Raw genomic sequence first — 20,796 nt, 5'->3', positions numbered from 1 at the left:
TGCTGCTGTCATATTATGTCCAGAAGACACATCTAAGAATTCAGTTTGGAATGCCAAGGCAAACTTGACTGAGCTCTTCTTTCTTTTCTTTTCGGGTAGGTAGAATATAGTGTACAGCAGCAAGATTAACAAACAAAAAAAAGCCCACCCAGGTCTTCTAACCAGCAGTCAGCTTCTAAGGTACTTCAGTAATACAAATGGAAACAAACTTCAGACCATCATAATATGCACAGCTAGTATTTCATAATGTATCACCTACTACAATTCAAATTAAAGTTTCACTATCTGGGTAATTTTCATGTACTTAGGATCAGTTTATCTATTTAAATATATTCCTTTATTTATTCCTAACCCATGATACCAAAAAATTCCCAGCAAACTTCAGAGGGATAAAGGTCTTCCTGGCAGAGTGTCTGTCACATTTCTGGATGGTTCAGTAAAGAATCTGTGGCAGTGTAAATGCGCTCCACATTAGCTATTTGCTGCAGTTATAAAATATTTCTCACTTTGCCACATCATTTCCCTTTCCCTCAAAATTGAACCTTAACAGCTCCACAGCAGACTTTCATCATTGTGAGGCATTTAAGCACTGTGTTAGTTTAACTGTAGGAAAAAGTACATTAAACATCAATGGTTTCTATGCAGGCCTCAGGGACTCCCCACAGCATTTATTTTTTTTAAAGCAGCTCAGTCCAGAATTACCAGTCATTTTCCAGCAGGCATGCTGCACAGGCTGACACTTTATACCAGCTATGAACCCCAAGTTCCAGAGCTTAACTCTGGCTCCCCGGCAATCTCAAGAGCCTCACGCCATCCAGTGCACTTCCCAGCCAGTGCCTCAGGCTCTGATGGTTCAGACAGCAAAGCCATATTCCTGTTTTAACATATGCAAATAACACACACACATGCTGTCACGGGTGCCACCAAGTGGGGAAATTTCTTCTTTTTTTGAAGAGAGAACAGATTACTAGAATGACAACACTGTACAATTCAGCCAAAAAAGAAGTGAAAGACACTGTGATCACATCACTTAACTGTCACACCAGCTGGGCTGAAGGGTCCTCACCTTTGCATATCAGGATTCTGAGTACTACTCAGCTTCAGGAGCTGTCCTACTCACATTGACACCACTTCCCCCCAAAATCAACAAAGATGTTGTATGCGGTGTTAAACTGCATTTCATTCCAAGTGAGTGGTAGAGGCATTTCATTTTGACTTGCAGATACCTTTCAAAAGGGATAGGTATCTAATCTTCTTGCCAGAAGCAGGTAAAAACAGGTGGGAGCGAGAGACTTGCTACTGTGCACTAGTTAGGATAAGAATTATAGTGTTTGCCTGGAAAAACTATTTTGGGGAACGCCAAAAGAGACAGGGAAGCAAAACAACTGTTGGAGGAAAGACACAATCACAACAAGCTGCAATCAGGAAAACATGCTAAATCATCTCCTCACTCAGCCTTAGGAACTTTGATGCTAACTTTGAAATATAAGCATTCATGCAGCAAAAACAAGATTTCTAATGCTTGCGTGGGAGGACAGATGAAAATTCTCTCAATTTAAACCCACTTTACCAGCACATTTTTCAATTCTGTGGCTTGTTGGAGAAGAAATAATAAAAAAAAACCCCAAAGCATATAACAACCACATAACCTTTCTCTCTCTCCTGCTCTTCTCCTTGCTCTAAAGCACTATCTTACTAGTTTACATTTTTGTAATGTGCCACTGTAAGTTACTATATCATGAATAAAAAAAAAAAAAAAGATACTCAACTGGGGAAAAAATAGTTAGGACACTAAATTTAGAGTGTGTTTGGGGAAAAAAAAAAACTTCCATAAACTCCCCAAATCAAACCTAAATGCACAATAATCCAGTCTAATCAACTCCATTAATCAAGGGATGCGAAAGACAACACCATCATAGGTCTTACTCTTGCTTCCATAAAGCCCTGAAACTTCACACCAGAAGATACTAATCTGTCACCTTCCTCAGTCCTGTTGTTGCGCCCCCAAAATATCCCCTCCAGCACCCACCTGCCCTCCTGCTGGTTGGCTCCGGGCTCAGAGAAGGTCACATCCCTCTCTCCAGGGAGGAAGAGGACAGGGAAAGCTAGAGCCACTCCATGCCTCCACTCCAGGGAGCAGCCTGGAAGTGGAGGAGCCAGTGTCTGGCTCATTCAGCAGGAAATAACCAAGGCAGCTGCAGCCATTGTCAGAAGCACTATAAGGATGTGCTTCAAAAAACAGAACACCCTCTACTCCTCACTTTAACATGGAAAAGTTAAACACACTCACATTTCTTTTTCTGGATTATTAGTATTATTATAGCTACCTGAAGATTACTGCTATTTGAAGTTCAGCTTCACCCTTATCTGTCAGCTTAAAGACAGTATCAGCTGCTTTCAGTGATCCCAAGGGAGAACCCACATTATGGCTTGGTACATCCAAGGGAAAAGCATTTTCTAGGTTTATCTGAACCCCCACATATTTCTGACATAAAACAATTATAGAAGAGACAAGAAAGACTTTAAGGGAAGCAGAATTTCCTCTGCCTATGCTGAAGTTGCTGAAAAAATAAATTTTACTTAACAACAACAGTATGAATGTATCATAGAAAATCCCCTGCTTAATAAATTGACCCGGAGAGCTATGGAAGAATTGACAGCACAGGGGAAGCAAAGAATCACTTGTCACAGCTTACTGGGAAGTCTACAGTGCTTTGCGCCCAGGAGGTAGAAACACAAACACAGTCACTGGAGACTCAACACAGTAAACTGATGGGAATAGAAAGACCAGACCTGGGAGCACATACTGTAACCATATGGGGAACTATCTCCTCTATCCCAGTTTCGCAGAGTACTTATGGTTTGGGTAGTGTCCCAAATAAGGCAACAGAGGCAGCACTCTGGTATCACCCGGGACATTTAGGAAACTCCTGCAATAGTTGGAAATAGCAGGAGGGGTGGGGGAGAAAAAAAATCAGAGTAGTTTCCACAACCTGAAGAGGAGAAACAGAGAAGAGTTAAAGAGGAGTCAGTGGATGTTTAAACACAGGAAGTAAGGCAGAGCAGAGACAGACAGGGGGAAGAAAATGAAACTGAAGAAGTTGGAGTTCAAAAGCTAACAAGACAAATGGAAAGAAAAGCTAGCAATCCTCTTGGAAAAACGCAAACATCCCAGAAGTGAAGCAATATTCTTTGGGCCCAGAAGACTCCATAGTTCTGAAATTGCTATTTGGCTCATCCTCTGCTTGAAAGCATTAATGGCAAAATTCCCGTCCTCCCCCAAAGGTGAGTGATCAATTCCATTAATCCTTCAGAACAATGTCTGGATGAGAATCCCTTAGTAACTCACAAGTTTGCCTAAATTAGCCCTATAGTGAGAAAAGCGATCTGGTCAGGGAGGAAACAGGACAAGACAAGAACTTGTAGCAAAGGTCTCTAATTGAACATTGTATCAAAGCACAGAAACATGTCTCCAATTTTAGAGTTAAGAAGGGATCCCTGGGATATTCTACCTCAGCTTAGATCTTGTTACCTAAGTAGAACAAGGGATCTGTTCACCAAAAATATCTTCCTTGAGGCCATACACAAGTTGAAACAAGAAAAGGCACACCTCAAACCATTTGCAGCTACGCTATTTTACGTTTCCTTATGCTCCTTTCTCAGCTCAACCCAGGCTTGACCATTATTTTCACAGCTGATAAAAACTATACATTGGCATTCGTAGAATAAGATAGAAGATTACACACTGAATTGTATATCAAGCCTAGGGACAAACAACGATGATGTTCTGTCAAATGCAGAGTTTAATCAACAAGGCCGTTGAAATCTGTGATTGCATACATACAATGCCACAAAAGTATAGGTGAGCCCAAAAAATGATGCACAACTCAGCCAAAACCTCTCAGGACTCACTTTTTGCCCAGAGACTGCACGATTTAGCCTAAAGGAGGATTATGTTATCATCTTCATAGTCCTATTCAGTAGGAGGCAAAAAAAAGTACGCACAACTTAAAAACTACTGCAAGATACCCTTCAGACTGCACTGCTATACCCTTTATTTACAAATAAGGCTCCTGAAAATAATTGCGTCCATTCTTAGCTGTATTACCATGAATGACTGGAAGTGGCGAAGTCCGCAGAGCTGTTCCCGTGGTGGGGAAAGGATGTGGCTAAGCATATCAGCACCAGGGCCTAAGCCAACGTGTGACTGGCCACAAAGTGTGTTGTATAAAAACAGTGACACAAAACAGTCACTCCCATCCACTGAAGGCTTGGTAAATTATCTGCTTGTGTGATGTCATTGCTGGGCTTCTTGATATCTAATAAAAGCCATTTTCGGCAACTGCTTGAAACATACATTTTGGTAAAGACTTTAACAGACATCCTCAAAACGATCAACAAGTTCCCAGGAAACGTAGCAGAGGAGGATAACCGCTCTCCAAACGGAGGGCCTCCCGAGCAGGGTGCTCTCCAGCCAGCTAGCGATGCAACACCCCTGCCTGCAGAGCATACAGCAAGTCACGGCCCGACACCAGGTCTCCCGCTAACCCGCCCCCAGGAGGAACCGCCGCCCGCCGGAGCCGCGCTGCCCGTCCTCGCCCCCGGGGCGCCGGCCCCGGCCCCCTTCCCGGCCCGGGAACCCCCTCCGGCCCGGGGCCGGGTACGAGCGGCCGCGGCGCTGCCGGCACCCAGGGGGCAGGGCAGGGCAGGGCGGGGTGGGGTGGGGTGGGGGACCCCCGCGGCGGCGCCGGGGGCCGCGCACCTGGTGAAGGCGAAGGCCATGAGGCTGAGGATGGTGAAGCTGAGGAGGGTGATGGTGTGCGGCCGGTAGAAGAACTCCAGCGTGATGTCCTCCACCTGCTGCTCGTTGATCATGCGGAAGTGCAGGCGGTAGTTCACGTCGTCCTTGCTCAGGGTCCGGCTCCCCACGCACGACGCCATCTCGCCCCCTTCCCCTCGCCTCAGCGCGGCTCGGGTTCTCCTTGGCGCGGGGCGGCGCGGCCCGAACCGGCGCGGCCCGAACCAGCCCGGCCGCCCGCGCCGCCTCCCGCTGAGGCGACGCCGCTGAGAAGAGACGCGCCACGCCCGCCTCGCCGAGGGGCGGAGCTCGCCCCGCCGCGCCCACGCGAGTGAGGGAGGGAGGGAGCAGGAGGGGAGGCGGAGCTACACCGCCCCCCTTCGAGCAAGCGGTGGGAAGGCTCCTTTTCTGCCTGACCCGCCGCCCTCCCCCTCCCCCCCCCCCCCCCCAGCTGCCGAATGGTCTCACCCGAGTTGGGACGGGCATGCACGTGGGCTGGGCCGCGCGCGGGAGCGGCGTGAGGGGCAGGTGAGGCGTTGGCGGGTCCCAAGGGCCGGGCCGGGGCTGCGCGGCGCGGTGCGGCGCGGCGGGGCGGCCGCGCTCGCCCTCGCCCTCCCTCCCGCCGGCCGGGCTCGCTGTGTGCGGAGCGGCACGCCCTCACGCAGGCTGTAGGCAGAGGCTGCCGGGCTGGGGAGGCCTGCAAAGGGCGGCGAGCGCGGCGAGGCCCGGCCCGGCTCCCCCTCCACCCCCCCAGCCCTGCGGCGGGGTGTGAGGTGACGGCTCTGCGCGGAGGGCCCCTTCCCTCGGGGAGGGTTTAGGTCCCGGCTGGGCCTCCCCCGTGCTCCCGACGGCACGGCAGTCGTACGGGGCAGCGAGCTGTGGCGTTCAGAGCCGGCTCCTCTCCTCAGTGATGCCTCCTCCGTTTGTCACGCGTTTAAAGCCTCAAAGCAGCTACTTGATGCTTTGCAGGGAGTAATTTCTGCATTAATGCTCAGGGAATTAAGGCTCACACTCCCAGCCCTGCGGGCCAGGTGAGGCAGCGCCCGAGTTACTCCTCAGCCCTTTCTCTCCCAGCAGGATACTGCGCTGAGCTGAAAGATGGCTTCGTGGGCTCGGCTGGCGTTCCGCTGGCGTTGCCTGCTGCGAACGGGCCGTGCTGCTGAAGGTCATCGCGGTCTGAGCGGCTGCAGCAGCACGGCACAGGGATGTCGGGGGTTCGCCCCTCTGGCTCTGCTGCCCTCTAGAAATGACGTTCTTCCGTGGAGATTGCAGGCATACAGGCATGCATGTGTAGAGAGCTGTTCTCCACCTGGCAGTGCCAAGGATGGATCCTTTTCTTCTCCTGAAAGTAACTTGCCTTCACCAGTAAAACAGGAACAAGCAAAAGCAGAAACATTACCTGATCTGAATGCAAAAATACCGTATGAAGGTAAGAGGCCTTAGGGATATAATTTCTCCCAAATCTCTAAATCATGCTTTCAGCATTACCCTTGGTTCTCCTTTTTTGGCCTGTTTATCCAAAATACTTACCTGAAGTTCCTGACTTTCACTTGGTTTTAGCCCCATAGCTAACGTGGAATTCCTGCGGTCACTCTAGCATACAAAGAATACCTTTAAGCCGAGATAAAGGTAAAATGCTTTGGGTAGAAATGTCAGTCTGGAGCTGCTGTTTGAAGGGCTTTTATTTTCATAAGTCTACCTGCAGCAGCTGAGCATTTGCCTTTCCCTCATAGTTGTGCTGGTACAAAATAAAGGGGTTTGTTTGTTGGTTTTGGTTGTTTGGGTTTGTTTTTTTTTATTAAGGGTGGGGGAGCCCACCCCTGAAGCAGCTCGCACAACACAGCCATTCGAATGATCATGGATGAACAACAGGAGGCAGCAGAGTGTGAAAGCCTGCTTAAGCACTGCCCTGATGAGAAATGCTTGTCCAACTGCCTCCTGAGGAAAGGACATAGATACAAGATCGCCTTGGTGTTATTGCCCTGGGGAAATTGCCTCACTTTTCTCTACTTTTATATCTAAGTGAGGATAAAAAAAATACCACCCTCTGAAAATAATTCTAGTATGCTGAGGAAACTTTCTCTGGATTACTAAGCAGTCTCGTATGTTCAGATTCTGCTTTGAGACCAGCCAATTTGGATCCTACAGAGCTTATTTTTGGGGTGGCTCAGAGCTGCAACTGAGATCTGTGTGTTTGTGCAGCTGGTTCTGGAAACAGTGCTGCACCAGAACTGACAGGTCAGCCAGCTCGTATGTGTCTGCACCTGCGGTGCAGTTTATCTACGTGCCAGATTTTTATCTGCCAGCAGACTTACTGTTGTGTATGTGTGTGTGGAGCATTTTGCCCAGTTGGCAGTGTATATAATGGAATAAACATAATTGCTAACTTTTTTTTTTTTGTAACTTGAGGTGTGTTTCCTGATAGGAGGTCTAAAGAGCTTGAAGTGGCAAAAAGAAGGCATCTATGCTTCCAGAATGGAACTTAATGTATATTGGTTCAGTCCTCAACAAGTTGAAAGAAAATACTTTATATCCATATAGATTCCTAGACAGTTCTTATTACTGTTTAAGGTTTAAATGTTGCTAGAAACATTTTACTGTGCTTTCGTTTCTGAGGCTTTGAGAAAAAGAAGTGGCAAGACCTTCAACAGCTATTGAGCTAGTCTATGCAACTCTTCCTGGAACGTTAGAATTATCCTACTTACTTTGGGACCTGTCTTGGTAGTTCTGGTGTGGCTTTGTTTTCTTGACGTGGAAGAGTGTTACTCTAGTCTCTAGGAAGTCATTGTGAAAAGGTACAGGGCACAGCAAATCCTCATCCTGAGGAGTTTATAATTAGGGCTGTTGATCAGTAATCAGTCTGATATTGAGGTGGATGCTAGCAGGCAGTCTGCAAACAGTAATCTTGATCTAGCTGCTGTGAGCTCCTGTCAATGCAAAAATAGATCAGTGTAGAGAAATATTTTTTTTAAAAGACACTGAGCTCTGTGACTTGGAGCACTTAAGGGGAAACAAGCATAATGATGTTCACTTGGAAACCTGACTGAGTAGGAAATGGACCTTGATTTCTTTAGCTGTTAGAGGTCATGGCAGTCAGCAGCCATTCTGTAATAGATAAGACTTGATAGCTTGGTTGCAGTTGGCTGTGAAATACCTTGAAAGTTAAAACAACTGCAGTTCAGGCATCAGATTCAGAAGAGGCACAAAGTAGTGGGCTTGTCAGGTTATGAAAAATAATCTTTGCAGTAGCCTTTGATCTGGATATGATGAGGCAGGAATGCATTTGCGAAGACATAAAAGAAGATTCTTTTTCAAGAAGGTGATGTGATCTGTTGTCTGCAGTGATCAAGGCAGCAGACTGAAGGCAGGCTCTCTGGGTACTATGCTCAGATTTGGCCACATGAGCAAGAGTTGATGGGCAGTGACAAGGAGTTGGAACAGAGACAAAAACTGGGAGCAGAGTCTATGTTCTCATATGCTTTCAAATAATAACGGATTGCCTGTTCATCTCATGCACAGTATTCTTGCATTTTGAAATGGATTTTTAGAGAGCTGTATAGTGTTTGGTGGGAGCAGCTTTGTCTTTCACAAAATGCATTTGGGTCTCCTGTATTTGTTTCTTAGACTGGGATGACATCCCACCTTCATGTGCTTTGGAGGAGATTTCTGAGGAAGAAGCTGTACAGATCATTGCAGAACCGCTTCTTCCTCTTCAGTCTTCCACACTCCGAGATTATGTTGATCACTCAGAAACCCTGGCGAAACTTGTCCACCTAGGTATGTGTGTTTTGAGGGTTTTTGTTTTGTTTTGTTTGTTTGTTTTAATGTGGTTTGCCTATGTCTGGAGCTTTGGAGATTCTATAATTTACATTTTGATCTTACTGGTTGCCTTGCAAACTTGAAAATAGGAACAGTAACCAATGGCTAAAAGCAGCAGAATGTTATCCAGAAAAAGAGAGGGGACTGCATGACTCACTAGCAATGCCATATTACTTGAAGACAGAGCTGGCTAGTTTTAGTCCCTTAGTGCTGTGGATGCTAAAAGGAGGCATCTCCCACAGCTTCCGGAGGTGGGGAGCACTTTGTGTAACTTGATTGGTCTTCTTTTGGGATGGTTAAGGATGCTTTAATTTGCTGCATGAGAAATTGCATCTCTCCATCCTTGGAAGGAAGGACGGAGAGCAGTTGCTGTGCAGAACCTTAGAAGTGGGGCACAGTAAACTGGAGAGGCAAGAAGGAAGGGATGGAAGAAAACCTTGCTTCTCACCAGAAAGCACTTGGACTGTGTAGGGATAGCTGAGTTCAAGGTTGCTGGCCACCTCCTTGTTTCCCAAAAATGCAAGGAACACTAGAAGAAGGTTGGAGAAATAAATACTTGAGAGGGGGAGATCTGACCCCATGTAGTAAAAAATTGCTATGTGTGAGCCAGTATCCAAAGGCACTTCACTGCAAAATTGTCCCCTTCCTTTCTATAATGGAGTTGGGAATTCCTTGCACATGTACTTCCGTGCAACAAGAGTAGGTCTCTACACGTGGCATGTGCTAGTGTACTTGATTCCTCACATGCAGGATTCAGTGCAAATGTCTTCCTTCAGAAAATAAACTCAGCGAAAGCGTCTAAAATGACTGCTTGTTTTATCTGGAATCTTTCCACAACATACAAGGTGTTGTGACCTTGCTGTGTTGAGCAATTAAAGTATGCTAAATCAGTGAAAAAAAGGAGTAGTTCTATAAATTTCAACATGTCGTCATGAAACATTTATAGGAAGTAGGGTCTGTGTTTAATTAAAGCAATTTCTAATTTTGTTTGTTGTAGGAGTTGACTTATCCCAAGTGGAGAAACGTCAAAAGGCAGGTCAGCTCTTACTGACCTTGGACTTTGAAAAAGATATAAGAAAAATACTTCTGTTTCTTAAGGATGTGGGTGTAGAAGACAATCAGCTGGGACCATTCCTGACCAAAAATCCATACATCCTTGCTGAAGATCTGGAAGCTTTAGAAAGCAGGTAAGCCTTTTAAATAGCAGCAGGGTGTCAAGCCCCTTGGCTTGACGATCTGGTTTCCCAGTTGGCTTAACCTTGACTGGACCTGTGTTGCTGCTGCTTCCTTTCTCACTCGATCCCTGGCTTGGTGTTCCTGTGCCTTCCCATCAGTCAGCATTAAAATGTGGTGGTATCATAAGTTGAGTCAACACCCTGATCCACCTGAAAACTGACCATTAACAAATTTTACTGCTCATCCCTGTCTCTCTGCCACAGAGGAAGCAGCTTGCCCTCCTAGGCCAATTGCTTTACCCATGTCAGCTTAGATTCCAAAATGTTAGTCCCTGAGGCTTTACCTAAATTTGTAAAACAATATTAACCTCTTCAGTCATGCTTTGAAACCACTCTTCTAGATATGTCTACTCATACCTTGTGAATTCTGCAGAAAAAGAAGGAGACCAGATCTCTTCTGTGTTTACATCTAATAGCAGCAGAAGGTTCTGGTGATTCCACTCCCCCACACACCCCCTGCCCCGTTGTCCAGCTTAAACTGAGCACAAGACTACAATGAACTTTTTGTGTGTGTTCGCACTTGTACGGCCCTACACTGTTCCTCAGTCCATAAAATGGACTTTTATTCTTAAAATTACTTGACAGGCTTGCATTAATGCAACAGTTCTTTTACAGAACAACTCGTGCGTGCGTGCGCACTTTGTAATGAACTCAAAACATCTTGGTATTTAAAAACTCCAGAAAAGAGTCTGTCTGCTTGGCCTTTGCACGTAGTAGCTGTCCAAGACAGAAATCTGAAGGTACGGCTTTTTGGAAACAGGCACATTAGTAGACTCATGTCTAACATAGACTTGACTTTTCTACTTTCTCCTCTGTTCTTCCATCTTCCTCTTCAGTAAATGGCCTTTCAGAACCCGTATCCAAAAAGAACCTGTGTTGTTTTTCAGCATTAGTTCTGACTCTGGATGTTGGAGTTGCTTATATTCTTCTGAAGAGAGTATTTTTTGCTGTGATAAACATTCTAACTCTCCTGTGAAGTCAGATTTGCTTTTCAGTGACTGTCCTGTGGCACTGCCTGGTTAGTGAAGTAGGGACTGAACAAGGCAATCCAATTTCTTCTTTTCTGCAGCTTGATTTTTCAGTGAGTTTATCTGGCACTGCTGAATGCTATCCTGCAAGCTTTAAAGTAAGTGTGCTGCAGAGGGTGTATGGCAGGCCGTGAAGTGAATGTGTCTCAGATAGCTGTCTTTTGAAAGCTGAGTATCACCTTTGCATAAACACTTCGGTGCAGATGGACATGGTATTGGTTACATCACTCTGGAATGTTTTATTGCTATGGATTCCACGTTGCCAGGAAACAAAACACAAATTTCAATAGATTTGGCATTTGACTTCAGATAAACACTGTAAAAGTCAAAACATTCCATAATTCATAACAATTCTGACAGTTGCAAATCAGTGTCTGTACTGCAGCTGCACCAGATGCTTTGTTTTATGGTATTGTTAATGATGACTTAAAACTGTTAACATGCTACATAGAACTGCTGACCCCTGTAGTAGAACGAGAGCTAATCTTGGTGCCATCACTCAGAAATTTATCTCAAACTTTGGTCAGGTTGGATGATTTTGCTTCTTTAATATACCAGTTTCTGGAGTCAGGTTATTACCATCTTGCCATCCCTCTTTTAAGCTTCTTGCCTTTCCAGGATGCGAAGAAATGTTTCAGGTGTGAATCTTAATGACTTTTTAACAGAAAACAAGTGGAGGGGAGTCAGGACAACCAAAAGGTTTTATTTTTAATTTCCTCATTTAGCTATGTTTCTAGGATGCTTGGCAGTTGTGCCCTTGAAAAATTGAATGGAAGAAGTATAGTGTAGCCAAGGTGCAGCATTCAAAACATAATGGGATAATTTTTGAAGGGCCAATTGTTTATTGTTGTGTTCTGCATTTCTCTTCCTCCTAACCTCTCCTTGTCTCTCAGCCTCCTGCAGCTAGTTCCGTCAGCGTTGTCTGGAGCCTGGGCTGCTACCTTCTGTGTTGGGGTGCCTGCTCAGTTAGGAATTGGTCCTCTAGAGCTTGTTCTTGGATCTTCTGTCTAGATGTTTTTGGCTTGTGATGACTTAATTTTCGAAGGTTTGTGGAAAGAGAGGGAGGTTGTAGTGAGTGAAAGGTATTTTTATTTTTTTCTCTCCACAAGACATGATTTAACACACAGCCCATCTTTTGCTGAATATGTGCTTCTGCAGAATATTCTGCAATCTATTTAGTATCTTAATTACTGCCAGATAAAGTCAGTTCTTGTATGCTCTAAGTTCATCTGACAGTGAATACTTCTGTATATGCTCATCTGTAACCAAAGGAAACCTCTTCAAATTGTAGTTTAGTTTTTTTGTAAATGGTGGCATGTGGGTTAATCATGTCTCTCTTTATTTTGTGTGCTGTATTCCCCCCCACCCCATTCCCTTTTCTGGGAGCTGTGGCAATAATCTACTGCAAGTAGTACTTGAAGTAGGATTTAACTTTCACTGAATTCAACAAAGTTTGGAAAAAGTTTTGAGTTGGAAAGAAAGAAAGCAAGCTCTGTTAAACATAAAAACTTTAGTCAGCTCCTTCTCCTTTCTGACAACCAGATGTTTTGTAACTAAATCCTTGGACCAGTGACTAAAAGTAGAGACCTATTGTAACAAAAGTAACTTCAGCTGATTTAGAAATGTCTTTTTGGACAGTCTCTACAGATAGCATTGTTGTATGATATTTCTACTCCAATGCTATTGGCAAAACAGGGATGTATGAGGTATAGTACTCTGTTCTTTCAGCAGTAGAAATGGAATTCATTAAAATAGCAAAAGGCTGTATATATCTTCTTGTCCATACCCTATGATGATCTATTAATGTGTTTGCAATCTAGGAGACAGGCTGGTAGTTAAACGTAGGTTAACATAGTTATCTGCTTAAGTACAGCTGGAAGGAATTAAAATCTGTCTTCAGTATTGACATTCTGCTCTGAGGTTTATTTTACTTCTAATTAATTGGAAGGGATGGTATTTTGCTTTTACGATAACTGCAGATTTCACCCTAATTATTTTTGGCAGGGTTGCATGTTAATGCTAGAACATCTGTCCGTTTATAAGATATCACTGAGGAATTTAAGCAAGTACTGAATAAATGGAGGCAATAAAATTTTCATCACTGGATTTTATTTTGTTTTTGTTCTCTTTCTAGAGTGGCTTACCTAAAATCAAAAAAATTTGGTAAGGCAGAAATTGCTCAGATGGTCTCAAGAGCTCCATATTTGCTGTTGTTTTCAGTGGAAAGACTGGATAACAGACTGGGTTTCTTCAAAAATGAACTTGGTCTCAGTGTAAAAAAGGTAAAGACTACACACTGAAGTCTTTAGGTACTTTGCTAGTGACAGCTGCAAGGCCTTGGAACATGAATACTTCAAGTGTTTGGAGGTTATCCACAAACATTAGTGACATTACTGATGGTAATACATAGAGGGTTACAGGGGGATAACATGATTTTAACTGTCTATAGAAGTAATATGGACACCTAACGTTCAAAGGTCCTGAAGTACAGTTCTTGAGGATGATCTGCTGCAGGTTATTGTCAAACAAGCATGTGCGTGTCCAGTTTTATTATCTGAAGTGGGTCAGAGGACTGAATCCATTGCTGAAACAGGAAGCAGCTTTTTTAACTTCTAGAAAATTAATTGGCTCTCTTCACCTTGTCAAGATACTGTAACATACTTAACTCATCAGTGAAAAATAGTCTTAATCTGCGAATATCGTATCAAACTAAATGCCAAATCATATGCTGAGCTCACAGAGAGTAACCCCTGGGTTCACTTGTGAGTGCTTACCACATTACATGCTTAGCAGGTATTTAGCACCATGCTTTGGGATCTTCAGAGGTAGCAGCTGGACTTTAAGTGGGCAGTGTTAGTTGTTTCCTGCAGTAGCTGGGGATTACAATAAATGTGAAGTTCCAAGTGGAATCTGGTGTTCTTGTATTGGCTTCTATTAGCTGAACAGTCAGAGCTGTCACAGTGCCTGTTGCTGGCCTTTCCACGTTTGAGGTAAGAGATCTCTCTGGAAAAGGGTTTAGTCACTGCCTTGTACTCACGGTGGATTACAAGTAATCACATGTCTTAGGGGATGTGGAGTAATTTCTTGTATTGCCGTCATACTAGGGTCTAACCAGATCCTGAGGTAGACAAATTACACTGCAGCTGAAAAATCCTTTTATAGCTTCTATCAGGTAGTGTTTTGTTTGTTTTTTTTAAAAAGGTGGGAAGAAACAACATGAGCACTGAGAGAGATTGGGCACTTGACCATGCTTTCTGCTTTCGGGGTATGCTTTTACTCCCTTTTCCTGTCTGTTTTACAACAGCTATGTTATTTTTTGTTTTCCAGAGGAACAATTTGAGTAACTTTTTGCATCTTAATATACTGCTGCTTCATGCAAACGCATATTTGGGGTAGAGATAAAATGCAATGCAAGTAAAAGAGCATCCCTCTTCCAACTGGAAAAAAAAGTTTATACGAGATCTCTTTCTTTCACAGATGGATTCACAAAAAGCTTTCAATAATAATCTTTCCTTTGTGTGTTTTGCCTAATCATAGACAAAGGATCTGGTAATTCGTCTTCCAAGGCTACTGACTGGCAAATTGGAGCCTGTAAAAGAAAATCTTCAGGTGAGTTTTTTAGTAGATATTAAAAGCGTATTGTGTATCCACATAGTTTAAGAGTTGTCAGAACATAAGATTCCTGGAGGAGAGTCCTGCACAGAAAGAATTTAATGAAATAATTTTAGTGGAGATACAAAATAGCTGAGGATTTTGTTAAACAATTTCTTTTCCTCTATAGCTTGCAAGCTTACAGCATACGTGGAGCAGTTTCTTATTCTGTCTTCTGCTCTGATGTAGGTTACAAACTTCATCTGGGTCCCTTCCTGCCAAAAGTTGCTATCTGTTGACACAAATTGTTACCCATTTCTTTACAAGGAGTGAAAAATAGGGCTTGCTCCCTCTTTTTTTTTTCTTTTTCCTTAATTATTATGTTTTTTTGCTAACTTGGATTGCTCATGAGGATTTAGGAGCAAGAAATGTGCAGTTGATTATTTTCCTCTTGGCAGGTAGCTAGTCTGCCAAAATGTGCATTTGACACCTATTGTCTGATAACAGATGGTCGTTATTAACAACTGTTGGGTAAATAACTTTAAACCCACAGGGACTCCTTTCCTTTTTGAAAATGTAACTATGTATTGGTTTAATTATTGTGCTGTAAAGCCATCTAGGCCAAACAGCATGATGTAGTGTAACAATTTGAGAAATCCCATTATCCTATAATGCATAACTATGAATTAAAATATATAATTTTCAGACAGACTCACTGCTCTGAAACTATTAAACACTGGGAATCTTGCAGTCTGAAATGTGTGTGTGGTAAGGGAGGAGACTGGAAAGTAACAGACTGTTCCAATTAATAGTGCTTTCTTTTTAATGAACATTGTTTCCACAGGCTAGGGATTCAGTATATTATAATGAATGTATTTTTTAAGATCCTCAGTTCTATGTGACTATCTTGTCTATCTACCAAAAAGTGTATAGTGTAGCATCCTTATTTTTAACATGTTCTAGAGGGAGAGGAAGGATTTTTAGGTCCTCACTATTGGAATCTACTAATACTTAGAAGCTCCAGGCTTTCAGGAGGTTGGATGTCTCAGATTCAGAATCTGGGTTCAGACCTGTATGTCCTAAGCTGGCGGTGGGCAGGCAGTACTCAGGAAGTAAAACCATGTACCAGCAGTTCAGAAGCGATCTGAGTGGGCTGTTATTCAGAAACAACTGCAGCAGCTGATACTGGTTGTCAAAAGACACCCGTCATGGACTAAATGAGCTGAAGGATGGCTTATTCCATCCTCTGAAGGTTTCATCAAGCACAATTACAGGTTCATTGACAGGGTAAAACTGGAAAGCTTGCATTACCACTACCTGTTGTGGGAATCATACAGAGTATGTTGACTATTGTTGGGGCTTACACAGTAAGGATATTAGCATATGTGGTTTAGAGAGTTACTGAATGTTAAATGTTTGCTGTCAAACTGAGTGCAGTCAAAGCAACTTACACTTGAGCTCACTGTTCATGTCAAGAGAGAGCTGTTCCATTTCACAGAGTAGAAAAGAACAGCTCAAGATTCTTGCACAATTACCTCTACAGCAGGGCAATCTATACATCTCCACTGATTCAACATCAGGTCTTACTCTTGGTTGTGTATCTTAATGCAGTAAGTTACCCCTGCCAACTCAGATCCGTGGAAGACTGCAAACACATCTCTTCATACTTGAATGCTGTCTTGCGAATACTTATAAAGCAGATAAGGAAGAACCAGGAGTTGAAAGACCTGATTATAGTCACCTCTAGAAACAATTCCCTGTAAGGGTCTGGAAGTCCTAAGGTAGCTTCAAAACCCAGATTCTAAGCCCTTCCCTTTGTATTTGCCAGGCAGTTTTGTAAAAGAGCTGCAGTCTTGGCACATCAAACTGGAAAAACAAAAAGCACCATCTTTTTGCCAACTGAAGACGTACCTGAGTTGGATTTGAAAGTCTGGTTATGTTGACTGGCAAGCACACCCACTTCATGGCTGAAAACAAGCTGCTTGTAAATGTCACTGGAGGATAGAAGAAATGGCTGAGTTACCAGTCACTCTTGTATGCTGAATTCCTTTCTCAACAACTCAATGAACTGCTTGCCATTCTGCACTTTGGGAGGAGTGCTCATGATTTTATTGAAAAAATGTGTTTTGTTTTCCTTTTCGGAAACCATAAGTGAAGTCAAGGCAGTCTCCGAAAAAAGACATTTTTCTTTAGACATTAACCAACTGTAAAATAAATTGAATACACCGCATATTGTACACATCTCTTTCGGGTTCAACAGACTTCAGTTGAAGACTACAGGACTAAAATTATACTCCCTAATATAAAAATATAACTTGGATACATTAGCAGAAGAAATAACACATTAACAAAAGTAGTCACTAGCTATTTGATTGCTGTGTTTTACAGAGCTCAACAGCTCCACAACTAGAAAGTCATTCTCTTTTGACAGCCTGGTATTGAAACTGATGAAAGACTCTTAGGGGAGACTTTTTATGCTTGTAACTGCCATGTATACTGAAACACAGCTTTTTTGTTCATATCTCAGACAAGCTGAAAAATACATAGCATTCACAGAAGTCATCTTTAGTTCAGGGATACTCTATAAACAAATTACACTTTAATCCAGAATGATAAAAAATTTGCACTGTCTGACTTGAGAAGAACTGGAGTGGCAGATATTATTGTGGGCTGCATTCTTGTTGCTGTGTGACAAAAGGTAGAAAAATTTTGCATTATTTTATTTCAGTGGCATGTTAAAATAAGCTAAGTTTGCTATAGCTGACTTTTGAAGCTAAAATTGTGCTCTTTTTCAGGTCTGTCAGATTGAACTTGGTTTTCAACGTAATGAAATTCAAGAGATTGTGTTTAAAATCCCCAAGATTTTAACTGCAAGTAAAAAGAGACTCAGACAGACATTTGACTACTTGCACAACATAATGGGCATTCCCCACCACATGCTTACTCGCTTTCCTCAGGTGAGCTGTTAATCTGGGAATAAAGCGTAGGTGCTCTTTGCACAACTACTTCTCTAGTTTGGTGCTGAAGGTGAAGCCTCACCATATCCAGGACACATGTGAATTCTTCAACTTGTCTGTGGCTTTTACTCTAATTGGGAAAACTTTTATTAGCAATTCACCAACCATTGAGAATTCCAGTGTGAAAGTGCCTTTCTTCTCCCTCTGGCACATGTGACACCACCACCCCCAGTCTTGTGAGTTTTTAAGTTTTAAATAGAAGTAGTCATGCTCATCTCTTCTGGATCCATGCAAGAGACATTACTCCCAGCTTAGGGATTCCTTTTCCTGAAATCTTACCTAGTGAGACACAAGGGAAGATGGATCATGCAGAAGATCTGTTCATTAGGTAGCATATATATATAAAAGCATTTCTTTCAGATTTGTCTAGTTAAAGAATAACTTTTATGGATTCTAGGATCTGAAAATATAGTTTAAAGGTAAGAGAAGTTCTGCCCATTAGGCAATCGGATTCTCATTGATCTTCCTATTGCTGCAACAATAGCTAAAAAATCACAGTGAAAATTGATTATTTTCTTGATGATTATTTTTGTTTTTTTCTATCTCCTCACTAAAGTTATTTCCTCACAAATTAAAAGTTGAAAGCATTAGTCACTTCATCCAATGCCAACATGCAGTCACACTAGCTTCTCAAAAGCTAAAAAGAAAGCACAAATTACAGCTTCTTAACTGCAATAATTTTCTTCCTAAAGCAAGTGTAGTAGGGCATCTAACTGTCTAACCTAACTGGCTAAAAAGCCAAAATTATATGGGCAAATAAAACTACTCCCCAGGATTTTGATTACTTATCTTGTTATTTAATATAGCTTTATTTAACAAGGATGCTTGCTATAACTCCAATCCATGTGTCACTTTGCCCTCCTTGACCTGTAAGTGACCACAAGTCTTGCTCACTTCCTTCTCAGTTGTCTTATTGTTGGCTTCATGGTGGTTCACCTTATTATGTCCCTTCCCTTTGTTTGGAAGGGTAAATGGAGAGTTTCTTCTATTCCTTGTTCTTGGCGCAGTTACCCTCTCTCTTCCCTGTTCTTCCCCTCTATCCTCAAAACTGTGAGTTCCAGGATGTGGCTAATACAACTCTGTCTGTATATATTCTGGACATTAACTCGTGCATTCACAAATGCATACTTGTCTCCATCTGTTCTTGCTTCTATCCTGAATGACAGTAATGCTGAAAATAAGAGGTATACAGGATTTTTTTGTCAAATCCTCTCTTATATTACAGGTGCTGTTTTAACCATCCTTTCTGTCAGCTAGCTCCATAACTGGTGGTTAAGGTTTTTTCCCATTTTCTGACTCCCTCTTAAAATTCAAGGAAGGCAGAGGAGGAACAGTAGTTTTGCTTTCTGTCCTAGTTCAAATTGGTTTCCATCCTCATGAAATCCTTCAGTAGTGCAGTCTCTCCTTTTTAGTAAAAACTCTGCTTGCTTTCATTGTTCTAGCATTCATGTTTTCACCGTCATCTTCTCTAAAGCAGCATCTCTCTTCAGTTGTACTGCTCAGAAATGCAGAGTTAGATCTCTGCTTTTAAGACTTAACTGTGTGTGCATCTCTTATCTTCCCCACTTCTCCCTCTTTTTAGATGTTCCACTGATTTATTTCATGTTTCTCTTACCATTGTTCTCGCCTTTGACTGTCTAGAACTGTTTTTGTGACAAGAATCTTCAAAGGTAGGCATGGCTCTACAGCAGAAGACAAGTGGTTGTTTTAAACCACTGCACTGTGCCTTTTGGCTGTGTTATGACTGGAGGCGCAGCCACTCACCTTTTCCGTTGCCACTGTGCAATTCACTCATTTGTATTGCACCCACATGGTCACTTGGTCATTACTTCCATATAACAATGCTCATCTGAATCTAGCTGTATAAATAAATGCTTCTGACAGTATAGGGAAAATGCTTAAGTATTCTTGCTCCCTGTTCCTGAATGTCTCCTCTCCGCTTTCTTGCCTGTGATTACACAAAAGTAATATAGTTATACAAACAAAAAACTAACATGCTTGAGAGTTGTATCACTCCCTGATTTCCCTTGTGTGTGTATGTTGGCGTATTGTATTGAAGCATTTATTTAGAATTCAGATAATTTGTATATAAATGTAACCTACCTGGTGTTTGACATAAATGAGAAGAAAAGATGCAAATTATTTGTTTTCTTCCTAGATCTTCAGTTAGCATCAAAAAAATGCTCGTTACAGATTCATCAGAGTCTGAAATTTAGACAACCTAAAAGATTCTTCCCTTTCTTTCTTAGGTTTTCAACTCAAAGCTATTACGAATGAAAGAGAGACATATGTTTCTTACGTTCTTGGGAAGAGCCCAGTATGACCCAGCGCAACCCAGCTACATCTCTCTGGACCAGCTAGTATCCTTGCCCGATGAGGTGTTTTGTACAGAGATTGCCAAAGCTTCTATACAGGACTTTGAAAAATTCTTAAAAACACTTTAATTAGTAACACATGTAAAAAGGAATAGAATAAAGTTATGAAATAAACATATTTTATAAAACTACTCCCCTTTATGGTCTCTTAACTTCTTAATTACTGGTTTAAGAAGTTGTTGCTTATGAAACATTTGTAGGATTTAAAGGCTCACAGTAATAGTCATTATGGTGACTTAAAAATATATTTCAGAAGGATTGAGTGAATATATGTTTATTGCTACTGATGCAATCCATGTAATTAATTGCTAACAATTCAGAGTGAATGATGCAGCACACTAACAGAAAAGTAAATCAAAGTGGATTCTTCTTTTTTCTTTCAATAATTTCAGAGTTTTGGGAGCTGGAAAAACTGGCTAGTGACTTATTCCCTGTCTTGCCCTCTGTCTTCTCCCCTCACCCTCCCTCCCAAAAGTTAGAATAACAAGGTAATGCAGTAGTGAAGAAGTGATGTGTTTACCTGCTTTTATCTTAAGAGCTAATAGTGTTCTTCTTTTCCTTGTATGGTAGAAACAAGTACACCATTACATATGTGAAGCTCCTCATACAAAAAGGCATTTTTCAACAGGTTACAAAGGTGTTTCTTTGTGAAGCTGCCTGCTGAAGTTAATACCCTAAAAGCTGTGCAGTGAAACTTGGTTTGAAATATCAAAGAAAATCAGCAAATTGAATCTAGGCAAATTACAGAAAGAAAATAAAACAATACCCATCCCTGAAATCTAGAAGGAGCTTATTTTAAGTCACTTTTCTCTTCCCATTGTTGATGGGGGAAACAGTTTTTCCGCACCCCAATGAGATTTGTATGGCTTTAGCATACAAGTAACCACACAAAAAGAGGCTGTAGTATATACTTAGTTGACGAGTTATCTTGCT

General features: G+C 42.3%; 2 protein-coding genes and 1 long non-coding RNA gene across 5 annotated transcripts in view; 1 reads left to right on the top strand and 2 right to left on the bottom strand.

Moving 5' to 3' along the window:
* The window catches only part of PTDSS1 (phosphatidylserine synthase 1), a 31,569-nt gene extending 26,474 nt beyond the window's left edge, over positions 1 to 5,095 (bottom strand). For both annotated transcript variants that reach the window (XM_075023654.1, XM_075023655.1), the window contains exon 1: positions 4,763 to 5,095. In XM_075023654.1, the coding sequence (XP_074879755.1) occupies positions 4,763 to 4,941 (179 nt within the window). In that variant the 5' untranslated portion in view covers positions 4,942 to 5,095. The remainder of the gene's footprint in view (positions 1 to 4,762) is intronic.
* A 143-nt stretch (positions 5,096 to 5,238) lies between these two features.
* On the top strand, positions 5,239 to 19,997 carry MTERF3 (mitochondrial transcription termination factor 3). 2 transcript variants are annotated; one of them, XM_075023652.1, is made up of 8 exons: positions 5,239 to 5,326; positions 5,873 to 6,227; positions 8,423 to 8,575; positions 9,615 to 9,804; positions 13,015 to 13,162; positions 14,418 to 14,489; positions 17,267 to 17,428; positions 19,738 to 19,997. In XM_075023652.1, exons 2-8 carry the CDS (start codon positions 5,897 to 5,899, stop codon positions 19,930 to 19,932), a joined length of 1,251 nt encoding a protein of 416 aa, XP_074879753.1. In that variant the 5' UTR covers positions 5,239 to 5,326; positions 5,873 to 5,896; the 3' UTR covers positions 19,933 to 19,997. The 2 variants fall into 2 exon arrangements, with proteins under 2 accessions (XP_074879753.1, XP_074879752.1); XM_075023651.1 differs by having other exon boundaries at positions 5,247 to 5,326; positions 5,876 to 6,227.
* LOC142029195 (uncharacterized) lies at positions 14,496 to 19,756 on the bottom strand. Its single transcript, XR_012649864.1, has 3 exons — positions 19,253 to 19,756; positions 17,594 to 17,767; positions 14,496 to 16,465 (listed from the first exon to the last, which is right to left on the bottom strand). It is a non-coding gene; the product is annotated as an uncharacterized LOC142029195 (long non-coding RNA).
* Positions 19,998 to 20,796: the final 799 nt, after the last annotated feature.

This window comes from Buteo buteo, chromosome 3 (genome assembly GCF_964188355.1).
Source record: "Buteo buteo chromosome 3, bButBut1.hap1.1, whole genome shotgun sequence".
Taxonomy (NCBI): domain Eukaryota; kingdom Metazoa; phylum Chordata; class Aves; order Accipitriformes; family Accipitridae; genus Buteo; species Buteo buteo.
This window is presented reverse-complemented; position numbering and strand designations above follow the sequence as displayed.

What these genes read in the sequence shown, in the direction of transcription:
- MTERF3 (XM_075023652.1), top strand. Translation starts at nt 5,897, where the DNA reads ATGGCTTCGTGGGCTCGGCTGGCGTTCCGCTGGCGTTGCCTGCTGCGA. An exon ending in TTGGTCTCAGTGTAAAAAAG is followed by an intron (nt 13,163 to 14,417) that starts GTAAAGACTACA and finishes GCCTAATCATAG; the next exon opens with ACAAAGGATCTGGTAATTCG. An exon ending in CTGTAAAAGAAAATCTTCAG is followed by an intron (nt 14,490 to 17,266) that starts GTGAGTTTTTTA and finishes GCTCTTTTTCAG; the next exon opens with GTCTGTCAGATTGAACTTGG.